A 14107-nucleotide genomic window follows, 5' to 3' on the forward strand; every position below is an offset into this window, starting at 1 on the left:
ATGAGAGAAGAGAAGAAAGAAAGAATTTCGACGAAAGGAAAATTCGAATCACATCTAATGTTAATAATAATCGATGTGTGAATTCGATTCGATACGATCATTCATTTGTTTGTTTGAATCGTGTGTCGTATGTAACCTGAATGTTGTTGATAATTGTAAAAATAAATCAGTTTTCCAAACAAGGATCAGCCAAAAAAAAAATCTATGAAATTTATAGATGAATTAACTATAGTTAAATTTAGTGAATGAACTGCTTCTTAGTTTCATTCAGGATTCATATTAATTGAATAAGCTTTAATATGGATTGTAGGATTTTTCCATTTGCGATCAAAGAACTGGTTCGATAATCAATTGTATGATGATGAAAATAATAAATTGTGTATCGATCATCCATAATTTAATGGCGTTAATCTCATTTTCGTATCCTCAAAAATCTAAATCGATGATGATGATATAAAAGAGCTAAAAGTAAATATAACGTAAAAAATATCACTTATTGTTGGCTTGAATCAATCCAAATTGATTATTATCATCATCTGGTCATCATAAATGTCCAAAACTGTTTTTCAAATCAATATTTCGATCAATCAAACAATAATAGACAAATATTTTCAATGTGGACGAAATTTGCATTAGCATTTTGATTTCAATCCGTATATGAAATAACATCTGACATATGGAATGTCGATCACCGTCCCTATCATGTTTATGAATGTATGCATGATGGTCACCTGTGCCCACCATCATATATATTTGCATGATATGACACGCACACAATAGGAGGGCATTTCAAATGTCAATCGATGAACATCTTCATAGACATTGGATGAAAGAATGAGCAGAGACAATTCTTGCTTACTATTAGTCCAGCAAAATGACTGTTAATTTGATATGTGATGACTTTTTTCGCTGAATCTTTAAATCATTGTTATGATAATTTATTCATTTTGGTGTGATACAAAGACCGTGGATGTTTTTTTTTTGTTTTCTGTGAGACCCCAGATGACGACCATGATAATAATGATGATGATGGAATTGACATTTTGACTGACAAAATCGATCATGTCACATGTGTTTGCAAAAAAAAAAATTCCAATTTAGCAGACAGCGACCAACTGAGAATCTATTCATTTCAATTTTGATTCGTATATGCATAACAAAATCAAACCAAAAAAAATCAAATTCGAAAATTCAAAAATCAAATTGATTCCAATCAATTAATCGAAATAACTATAAAAGTCTAATTTACTCATCGAAACTTTAAAATATGAAACTCATAAATGTGATTAAACCAAAATAAACGCGCGAACAAATTCATTTTGTTTAATTATCAAAATAAATGGTGAGCATGACATGATCAATTGAATGAAAATTTTTTTTTTAGCTTGTTTTATACAAATGACATGATGTTGGAAATTCGATATTCATCGTATAATTGCAAAAGAAATGATCACGATCTATGACGGTCTATTTCGATTGAAATGATGGTCATAAATGTGTTATACAATTTAAACATACGATGGACAAAACTGACATATTTCGCAAATCTTCTCACAAAGATTCTCATCTTATTGTTACTAGTGAATTTAAATCAATTGTGTTCAATCAAATTGGTCTTGAAAGATTTCTTGCTGCTAATTATTAATTTGCAGAATATTTTGATAAATAAAGTTGATTGATAGAATTTCTAAGCTTAGTGCAAGATAATCAAACAGAACGAAACGAATAAACTTTTTACCGAAGGGCTAATTATTCTTTCAAAATGAGAAAAAATAAATGGGAAAAAAATATGAAATGTGAGAACAAATAAACACGTGTCATCATCAACATAAACACACACACACACACGTCGGACAACAGAATAGGAAAAAACAGCTTCCCTTTTTTATAGTTTGAAAGATGAAATATCCAAAATTATTATTATTATTATTATTATGGAACTCTATATTTACATGTCAAAATATTATTTGTTCCACAGTATACTATGTCAAGTAATTTGCATCAAGAGACATGTGCCTTGGATTAAACATCATCTCATATTAAATCCAGAATCTATCGAAACCTTGTTATCGGATGGTGTCGGTATTGATGTGTGTGTGTGTGTGTTTGTGTTTGTATGTTATATAATAGTTACAACTATAGACTAGCATTGCTGTTGATCATCATCATGTTTAAAACTAACTGATTTTCATCATCATTTTCTATGAATGTTTCTGATATGAACAAACACACATATACAAATATACAACCAGAGATCGTGATGATTTTTTGTATATAAAAGACCAAAAAGAGAAAAAAAAATATAAATCCACTACAACAATATTGAATGGGCAATCATAATATATGATGATAAAAATAATAAAAATAAAATTTTCATTTTTATCATCACCATATATAAATATATATCAAAAGTTTTTTATGTTTAAAATAAAGTGCGTGCAATGTTTGTAGAACAACAATCTAATGCAAGAATGAATGAATGAATGAATGGAAATAAAAAAAAAGGAAATCAACCTACATCATTTTTTTTGTGTGCGTGAGAAAAAATCATTGTAAACTATACACAATGATGATGACTAGGACAATGTGTTAAACAATGAATGTGAATGTTAATGCCCCTATATATATGAATTACCAATCAATTTACACTTATCATTCATTAACCACGATGATCCATTCATACATACATCAACATAAAGAGACAATCAAATCATATTGATGATGATGAGAACAAAGTTTCTGTCAACTAAATCTCATATTACATTTTCGAGTCAAATTACGGTTTTTATTTATAAAATTCGATAAAGTTTTTTTTAATTGTAAAACATTTTTATTTATTAGGATGAAAAATTTGAGTACGAATTATTATTATAATATGGTGTATGATTAAATTCTTTCGTGAATGTCTTTTGCTTATGATTTTGAATCAAAACAGCCCAGGTATATGTAACAAATCGTGATACGACTTTGACTAGATGTAGAAATTTCTGTATATATACTTTTTCGACCAAAATCCAATCGATTCAACAAGCCAGAAGTAACACGTTTCATTGTATCACACAATTTTTATCTGCTGCAGCATCAATGACAGGTAAGGATCGTTGTGTTTGATTTTCGACAAATTCATCTTCTTCGATTCTGTGTGTTAGTTTAAAAAAAGGAGAAAAAAAACCAATTAAAAATTTTTATTAAACAATGCAAGAATGTAAAAAGTATTTCAGAATCATAATTTCATTTGGTTTTGTCATTCAATCTTTTTGTATTAACCATAAACAAATATATGACATTAACATGTTAGAAATCAAGGAAATTACGATAGATGAAAATTTGTTTAATTTTATACGGATGTCAATGTGTTTCTCTCTCTCTCTCTCTCTCTCCCATTCTCTTTCTGATGTGCCGGTGTCTTTGGGTTAAATGGCCAAAATCACACATACACATGGATACATCGAATGACCAGAAAAAGCCGAAGTGATAGTTACCACGTTCATAGTTTGTTTGAATGGTATATATGTTCAATGGTTGCCAAAAAGAAAAAAAAATCAACAACCTCACAGCGTGTGTCTTTTTTCAAAGAAAGAAGAAAAAAATAAATGTTCAAAAAAAATCATTGCATACCAAAACATCAAACAACGATAACCAAGAAAAACAATTCAACACTATGATTCTTGTAATAATGATGCTGATGCTGAGTATGCTCAATATGACCATCATCATCATCATCGAAATCATCGGTTTTTTTTTTTGTTTTTTCGTTATTGTTGCAGAATGGTTGGTATAAGTGAAAAATTGCTTTTTAAGATATGATTTTTGAAAAAAATACTGATCAATTGAAATCGAATGATAAAAGACAAATGTGATTGAGATATGAGTTTACCACAAACAAAAACATACTGAGATAAATGTGAATTTTTTTCCTATCAACAAAAAAAAACAGCAATATTGAATGTGCGCGTTCAATTCGTGAATGATCACATCATGTCTCATTAGGAAAAGAAATAAAAAATCATTTGCCCATCCAGTCAGTCAAACAAGGATGCTATTGGTCATCATCATCATCATCATCATCATCATTTCATGTATAATCACAAATAAATGATTGATATGGACAGCGCCCGCAATATATTTACCGCCACCAATGATAAATACCGATAGCGCGCGCGATCAATTGAAGCTAGTGATGCGGCAATACCATGATACTGATCAAGATTACTTTTGAATGTTAGTCAGAAAAAGTAAGATAAGCGCCCATGGCTACATCAATTCATTTGATGAATAGATATGAAACGATGTTACTATGTTGCCTGACTTGTGTATGTATGGATGCCCAATAAACCACCAACTAGCCAACCATAATGAACAAACTATCCAGGTAGAGGGGAAAAGATATGTCATTCTCGATAATCGATCGAGATCGTATAATTTTTTTTCTTTTTTCGACCTCAACAAAAATTCCTTAGTGATTGCTTGCTCTTCAAATTTTATTTAACGAAGACAACGACGCCAACTAAATCGATGGCTACTCATCATCATCATCATCATCAACAATAACAAATGAACGACGACGATGAAAAAAAAACATTCGAGAGATGAAAGGACCAAACGAAGAAAAAAAAAATAGACCTCACCATGAAGAATACCTTTTTTTCATACACCATCAAATAATATCGACTGAAAGTCGATGAGCATCAGAAGCATCATGAATGATTTTTATATATCGTACCAATAGACCATTTTGATTCCAAAGATCGATCAATCGTTCAATCGAGATGTTTGACGGTCGATCGAGAAAAATACGACAATCACCATTGAAATGAAGGAATGTCCAAAAAGTATTGAATTGACAGGTGTCGAAAAGGAATTAATGTTCAATGATGATGATGATGATGAACCACGCGAACCACTAAACTTTGAATGAATACTCAAACTAAATCATTAAGTACAAATAATGTCAATAACAACATCAAAAATCATTTAATAAGATGTGGAGATACATTCTCTCATCATCATCGTCATCATCATCATCAAGATGTGCAACTAAATTGCCAACTAAATCAACCATAATAGACCATTGCGTGACATCATTCAATGTTATTTTTATTTATTTATTTATTTTTTTTGCTAAGAGAATCCTGAATAGTTATTGGTTATTTGTGTATAATTGAAACAAAAAAAATATATATATATTGCAAAACCTCAATCTTTTTTTTTTTTTTTTTTTTTTTTTGATTTAATGTATCAATTTCTGACATTTTTTCCGATGAAATAACGGAAATTCTAGATGCATTTTCGATTTGTGATATGAACAATATTTCAACATATATCCATACATTAATAGATTCCAATTGTTATCATTATTATTATTATTTGTACCGTATCGCTCACTATTCATTCTTCCGTTTGTCAAAAAAAAACCTCTAATGTTACAAAATAAACTAACGAATAAAACGATGGAAAAGATTGGCATAAAGAAAGCAAAAAAGAAAAAGAAAAAACGTTCAGTATAGAAGACATACAGACGAATATGTAGTGACTCTATACATGAAACTAAAGAAAGAAATAATCGGGTAGTCCAATTATTTTGGATTAGAATCCCAGGAGCCGTGTGTGCAGTATAAGTTCAAAAGAGATGTAAAGAACCGAACCGAAATGAAAACAGAAAAAAAATTACAACCACTATGCAAGTGAAGCCGATACAACGATGATTTTGCCATAACGCACACACACACAAAGAGGGGGAGAGAGAAAGTCGAATGTGAATTTAATTATCCAGAAAAATGCTAATCCTCAAAATATAATTAGATTGAATATATAGCATATACATACATACATATTTAACTATACAACAAATCATCCGAACAACAACAACAACAAAAACATAGAAAAAAAGCAACTTTTGTTATTGACAAAATAAAAACTCATAACGAATCGTGTATGTGCGATTGACCAATACCAATAGTCAATTAGCCGAAAAATCATAATTGAATAAATCTGAGAATGGAAGTAACGGGTATAACCATTGAGGTCAACATTAAAGGGCATCTTTGAACCGAGAAAAAAAACGGTTGAAAAAAAATTGTCTATATGATATATACAACCGATCAATACAAGACAAGACGTCTTATTATTATTATTATTATTGGCCTTAATCTGCATTTAATTTGAAATAAAATCGTATTTTCTTAAATGTTTATACGAAAAATTCTTGTTCTATTAAATTCAATTTTGTATATCTGTTTTGGTGATGATTTTAGCATTAAAAAAAAGGTTGATACATTTAATATATTGAATATGTGTTCTATTGAATGTTTACAAATAAAAGTACCGATGGATTTAGCGAATACGCTTGTTAGACACGCATTGATCCAAATAGATAATATGAGATATATTTATTTACGAATAAAAAAAAGACAAAGTAGAAAACAGACGCGTGTTCCATTTGGTATGTTCGCACGAGCTAGCACGCGTGGTCAAATTACTGTTGTTGTTTTCGTGTATGTATGTGTGTGTGTGTGTGTGTGTTTATGTACAAATCAATAAATAACCAAAAAAAAAAAACGATCATTATGGATAATAAGACTAAAATGTCTATTGAATGAGTAAAATAACATGGAAATACACGCAATCATCAACACACTCAATTAAATTTGATCAAATTTTTGATTGACAAATTTTTGTTAACATGGCATAAAGCTATTCAAATTTTTCAGAGCCTTCATTTTCTTTGCTGCTCTGTTCACTATCCAGGTTCGAATTGCTCAATTTTCATCATCATCATCATCATAGGATTTTCAATCTTGTTTTCAATTCAAGATGAGAAATATGAATATAAATAGCCATTTTAAAAAGACAAAAAAAAATTGAAAACAATCTAGGTAGTAATAATGGTATCGACCAACTTTCTTTTCTTCATTTTCAAGAAAAAAAAATTCAAACATCTAAAGAGAGAGAGAAAAAAAATGTGTGCCTTATTGCCCATATAATAATAATGGAGAAAAATTTTTTCGAAACGAATTTTCCTATCAACAACGACTCCAGGTAGAAAAAAAAGGTTTTTCTTCACCATGTTGTATTGTGTATGTGTGTGGATAATTTATTTCTCTTTATTCGCACAAACACATATTATGCTTCTCGTTGTTGGGATTGTACGAAGGGTGAATACATACATAAAACACATACACACACAAAACACTGAAAACGAAGAATAATAATTACATGGCCAGGGCGAGAAAAAAAAACCTCAATGATGATGCTGATGATGATGATCAATTGGAGAAAATTGAATTGAACAAACAAAATGAAATGAAAAAAATTTTTTTTTTTGACCCAGAGAAATTGAAAAAAACTCTAAAATTACCTCAAAAAAAAATCGAAGAACAATTAACTCTTTGCTATGTGAAAAAATCTTTGCCTTATGAAATTCAATTGCTTTATTTCTTTTTTTATTTTATAATCGTTTCGTTTCATATTTGTTTGTTTGGTTGATGGCTGGAAAGAAAAGAAAAAAAATGTACGAGCAGTAACAAACGGATGCGTTTTTTTTTCTTGGTTGGTCGTACTAACCATGAAAAAAGGTTTCGATGAGTTCTGAATGATTTATGATGAATCATACCTAAATGGTTATTATGGTTGCTCACCATCCCCATCATCATCATCATCATCATCATCGTGGATATATGATGAGATGATGTTGATGTAACCTTGTTAAGGTTCTAACTTTTTGCCATAATTTTTGTTCTTCAGATTCAAGTTAAATTATCCAACTCTTTGATTTAGAAATAAAAATGAACGGTTCACACGATTTTGGAAAAAGATGGTCACGTAGTGTAATATTACAATTGTCGTGCACATCTTAAAATCAATGAAAGAATCGTGTGCAGTGTGTGTGTGTGTGTGTAGGACAAAATTCTCACTGTGATCATAATAATATTATTATTTCTTTCACTTCATATCTATGTCGTTTTCATTGTCATTTTTTGTTTTTTTCAGAATTGAACAACATACATACATATTCAACCAGACAAAAAACCGAGGTAAATAAAAGTTATAATTCATTCAAGTTCATCAAGAATCACCAAATAAAGAGAGAAAAAAAACAGCATTAGGTTAACACAATAACCTTTTTTTTCGTTGTTCAGTTTTCGTCATTTTAATTCATTTTATTATTTGCTATCTATACACACACACACACACACACACATATCACGAATTAAGCAAAAAATCAAGTTTTTTTTATATAAACACACACACACACACATACACACTTCAGAAAGGATTTAGTAGTTGAAATCAAGAAAAAACTAATAATAATGAGAATGAGAAAAAAAAAGGAAACCGGGAGACATAAATCTCGACACATTTAGCCATAATAGAATAGAATGAATGAATGAATAAATGAATGAAATGAATTACGAAAATACGAAAATGTTTGAATGAAAATGATGGCTATGAATATTATTTCAATTAAATTATATTTGATGTTGAAAACTTTTTTTTTCTTCTTCTTCTTCTTCATTCTCAATTATGAGAATGATGATAGAGAGTGTCATAAATTGAAATTTCGTAATGGTCATGATGGAAAAAAAACCGTTACGAATATACTATACGAAAGATTCATTCAAGATTTTTTTTTCATTATTGAAAAATGAAAAAATCAATTATATCAAAATATTTTAATTCACTGGAAAAATTTAGCGACTAAATATGTGAATTCATTTGGTTAACTTTATGAATGAGTGAAAATATGTCTTTAAATTTAGGGAATTTTTTTTTTGTTTTGATTCACAAGATAAAATGGACACTTTTTTTGGCTGGTTTGCCCTTTTTCTGGTATAAGTTCATTTGGATATTTTTTTTGTATTAGCAACGAAAAAAAAATCATTAGAGAAACAAACACACATGGCCACTAAAAAACATAACAAAACTACATACAACATAAACAGATTGAATGAACAGATGATCCAGAGTCATGGTCTTGACAGTGAAAATCCTATAGGGATCATCGTCATCGACAAAATCCTCAACAACCGTGTAACCACAGGATCATATGATCAAATACACGAATATTAAAAAAAATTTGTTTTGATCCGGCGAAATGAACAGGGAGGAAACATCCCAACCATATATATATATAGTCAACCAACAAACAAAAAACAACGGGAAAAAAGTTAATATTTACTGAAGAGTATCGATCGGCAACAAAAAAAACAAATTTAAATCGGATCAGCCCCTTAAAACTCTAAGCTATAAGATATATATTGTATGTATGGTATATATACACTAAAATGTATGGCTTTATAAACTTTATTTTCTGTTGTTGAATTTGGTTATCATCAAGTCTGTATGTATATTAACTATGAATGACCATAAAGATAGATTGAATTACATCAAATATATGACGAAAAAAAAATCTGTATGGGACAGGACAAATCATCAAGTATAAAGAAAAACATGAAAAAATTGCCTACTGCATTTGTTGTAAATACACTTGTATGTACACAAACAAACACACACACACACATTGAATCTGTCATCGCCAAATACAGTAATACCCAATTTAACGGTGCCTCAATTAGCGCTGTTTCATTTTATGTTCAAAATTTTGGAAACCCTAGCGTTAAGCGGGGTATTACTGTAATTTGGGCATCTTGACAAAGCTTTTTTTTTTACTAACAACAAAAAACCACGAGAATGGCCAAAAAGTATAAAATGTCAGCAAAGTTCAAATCAATTCTTTTTATAAAAAAAAAGAAAAACATCTATACTTACGCTTTTTCTTGGTTATCCAAATGTTGAACCAATTCATTTCGTTTGTCAACAATTTTAACAAGCTCATCGAGAAGCTGTTTTTCGCGTGTTCGTTGTACATTCGTCTTTTGAGAATCTGTCAGTGATGATAAAATGAAAAAAAATAAAAAAGAATAAGTATAATAGGTCAAAGGGCAACAAGAATAATCACAATAGGCCAAAACAATATCAGCATTATCGTATTTTTAGATAGAGAAACATAAACACACTGATGGATTGCTCCCGCTATCACCACCATAATAATCATACATCCATCCATTACATTTTTAGTTGAGAAAAAAAATTTGACACATTTTGGCGGAAAGATAGCATTCATTTATCCATCCTACATCATCATCAGCATCAACATCGATAGCAATTGATCAATCGCTTCTGGGTTGATCAATGGTGATAATTAGCATGGTGTGGTCATACAATGAATACACAATGATAATGACGATGGGATTCCACATAATCATCATCAATGTGAAGAACAATGGCTGTCAAAAGCAAAAAAAAACACCACATGCCGTGTGTTTGGTTGTAATTAAATCTAGCCCAATCATCAATGATAGATTGGCATCGACAACGATAACAACTACGATGATGATGATGATGAGCTTGGTATTTGATTCAATCAATCGAATCGAATCAAATCATATTCAGTCAAATTGAATGGAATCGATGGATGAGAAATGAAAAAAATTGCGAATCGTTTTCGATTCATAAAAATGTCATTCAAAATGTGCTTGTGTCTATTCATTCATTTAATCATTTTCATTGAAAAAAAAATTCTTTTTATAAAAATTTCCCTCAATCCTAATTCATCGCGGCAATGATGATATGAATTCTTTTCATGAACATTTTTCTCGATTGATAGTCTTCATCGAGTTCATTCATTTCGAATCGTATAAATTGAGAATGAATGATGCCGCCGCATTCGGATAGCTAAAATGCATTTTTTTTTCATTCATAATTTGAAGCGCTTATTATGATCACATCAATGTAACCAAAATCGGCTTTTCGATGGCCAAAAAAAAAAAAGTTTTAATTTTATTAATCACAAGATTCGTTATACATGGAGATAATAAGTATATATAGAAAGACTAAAATACAAACCGCCATATAATCGTCACCTAGATTCTAATCAATAAGAACAATGATGATGAAGAAAAAAACAATTCAAAATAAAATGTTGTTTCTGGACCTAGTGTGTGTATCTCTCTACGTTTCGTATATGTGTGTGTGTTTTTTACGGTATAATCAGAAAAGAAAAGCCAAAAATATCAACATCTCCGAAAATAAAGCTTACGCCAGATTCTTTAGTCGTAATATCAAAAAAAAAAAAAAAAAAATGAAAAAGAAAAAGAAATTCAAAATTCACTTTTTCATCAAGAACATAGAGCCGAAAAAGTCCATAAAGTGGTTAAAATAAAAACGGATTGTTCAACGCCAATCAAAGTTGTCGTTTGTTTGTTTGAAAAATATCGGCCAAAAAAAAAATTATTCTTAAAGAGCTTTTTATTTTTCAGTTCAGGGTATCATCTTGTCATCTTTTTTTTTCTTGGTGTAAAGAAATCAAAGTGAAATAATCATCGAAACGGGAAAGAGAACGAAAAAAAAATTTATTAATTTGCGGCAGATGAATTTGAAAATGATTATAATAAGAAATAAAACTTTGAATGTAAAAAAGAAAAGACCGAACAGTAAACACACATACACATGTATACAGAGAGAGAGAGGTTGAAAAAATGAAGAACGGTAAAGAAAATCTTCTTAAATAGACACAAATCAAAATGTGTCAGAAGCTTGAAATTATACAATTGTACAAACAACAACATACAACAAAAAAAAACAACAACAACCAAGAATCCAATGCCAAACGAACGAAAAAAAAAATCATAGCATATTCATATGAGAGAATGAAAAAAAAATTGAAGAAATAAAATAAAATGCTTATAATAATTATGACGATGATTTTATTCATTTCAATGTTTACAATGACATTTTTGAAAATAACAAAACGATCGGTATCTAAATATCATACAATGTGTTATATACATGTTTGTGCATTTTTCAATTTCATCCAGAAAAAAAAATTCCAATGTTTTCGATTTCATTCTTATAAAGCTAAACCTCCAATTGTTCATTCATTGCCATCATCATCATCGTTCATACATACAGTAGTATTCTATTTTTCAAATGTTCAATCATTTGGATCATCAAGATTTGGCCTATTAGTAAAAAAAAGAGGAAAAATAACGGCAACCAACCGATCAAAACCATATAATGAATCGTGTACTACGTGAATCGACTATCAAACCGCCCAAATAAACAATGATTTTTTTTAAAAAAAGAATGAAATTGAAAAATAATAACGATTTCAAATATAAAAAAAAATACAGAAATCGAGCCAAATTTTTTTCTGTTCATAATATGTGTGCAGCCTTTGTTCTTTATTGCAAATAGAAAAATCTTTAGTCGTCACCATTATCATTATCATCATCATCATCATCATCATGTGGTTGCCATCAAGAACAACAAAAAAAAAAATAAAAAAATAAAAATAGAGCATCATTCACTATAGACAAACGAATAGATGATTTGAAAAAAAATATTACATGGAAATCAACGACAACGACATAACAATGAATCCAAAATAAACGAAAAAGAAAAATTCACGATGGATGAATGAATGAATGATTGAAGAGAAAGACAAGAGGATGATGATTTGGCTTACCAAGTGTATATATACTTCAATGTAAAGTAAAAATACAAAAAAATATAAAATAAAAATACACTATGGATATGGTTAGATTCTTTTTTCTTTTGGAACACACACACACACACACACACGTAGACAGGAGAGAAAAAATAATCAGATTAGTTTGTGTGTATGTGCAGTCTAAATGATGATGGCGAATATTACGATAGTTATGATGATGATGATGATGGAGAAAAAGAAAATACAAGTCAAACAGTAATGTTTCCATTCCATTCTTCAACAACAGCCATATAAAAAAAAAATAACCATCATCATCGAAATAAACGAACAAGTGTAACAATCGAATGACAATTGAAACACTGAAAAAAAATGTTCCTAAATAATTATTCAGAATATATATTGAATGTGAAACCGATTCAAAACATCGATAGAAACAAGAGAGTAGGTGAATTCCATTCTATTCTATTAATACCGTCCATAACAAACAAACAAAAATAAAATGGCTTTTAATGATGACAGTTGGCTGTCAACATTATCATGATCAATCTAAATGTAATATAATACGAATAAGCATCATTATTCGATAATAATAATAATAATCATAATCATTCGATTACATAATATGGACTTCAAATCGATGATGATGATGATGATAAAATAGCAATTTTATTCCATATAAACTTAACTGGATCTTTTGGTATTGTGTATGTTATTCAAAGTGTGTTTCTGGAACAAATGTCCAAAATGGTTTGTTTTCAGAACGAAAAAAAAAATTCTTTTTTTTTCTTTGTCATTATTATTAAAAAGCAATGAATGAATTGATTGAATCGAAACACACACACACACAAAAGGGACATACACTTGCCGTTGATTCATTCATCAAAATCAATCTATATGAATGTGAATCATAATAAAATTGAATGAAATATATGGCAGAGTGGTTTAATCGGCGGAAAAGTGCACTGCACTACACATATACATACATAAATACACCGATTCTTTGTTCTATAATTTGTTTCCTATTGAAAAATGTGACCAAAATGTACCAATTTTTTTTGTTTATTGTGAGAATTGCTAACATGTGCCGACTCTTGAATTTTTGAATCTCTGAATGTAGAAAAAAAAGATTTTTTTCTCTTCGAAAACGAATGAATGAGAAAAAAAAATGAATGAATCGAAAATCAATTTGAAATTAAATACAACTGAGGACACCCAGAAAATTCTATTCATCAATTCATATATTTGAAACATGTGAAAAAACTCGCATACAAACACACATCTTAAGTCGACACTTTTTTAGGTAGCAAATAACAACAAAAAAAAAATTCAAAGGTATTCTATGATTGCCGCTGAGTTTTTTTTTCGTTGGTATTGGTGGTTAGTGTTGATAATAATAATAATAATTCTAAAGTAAAACTTATAAGCGATAAAAGTGAATTATCCGAAGCGTGAAATCCGCGTGCGAATACCACCAACAACAACAAACAATTCATCCACAAAGGAACTCTACATTATTGAATTTAATGTTCATATATACAATCGACAACAACTACATCGAAAAGTGTAAATATCTATCTGTCTATATATGAATGAATT

General features: G+C 29.4%; 1 protein-coding gene across 4 annotated transcripts in view; it reads right to left on the reverse strand.

Moving 5' to 3' along the window:
* Positions 1-2763: 2763 nt before the first annotated feature.
* Ehbp1 (Eps15 homology domain containing protein-binding protein 1) overlaps positions 2764-14107 on the reverse strand; it is a 32948-nt gene continuing 21604 nt past the window's right edge. For all 4 annotated transcript variants that reach the window (XM_047063763.2, XM_075736072.1, XM_075736073.1 and 1 more), the window contains 2 exons: positions 9769-9883; positions 2764-3138 (listed from right to left, as the gene is read on the reverse strand). In XM_047063763.2, coding sequence (XP_046919719.2) covers positions 3048-3138; positions 9769-9883 — 206 coding nt within the window. In that variant the 3' untranslated portion in view covers positions 2764-3047. The remainder of the gene's footprint in view (positions 3139-9768; positions 9884-14107) is intronic.

This window comes from Dermatophagoides farinae, chromosome 2 (genome assembly GCF_024713945.1).
Source record: "Dermatophagoides farinae isolate YC_2012a chromosome 2, ASM2471394v1, whole genome shotgun sequence".
NCBI classification, from domain to species: Eukaryota; Metazoa; Arthropoda; class Arachnida; order Sarcoptiformes; family Pyroglyphidae; genus Dermatophagoides; species Dermatophagoides farinae.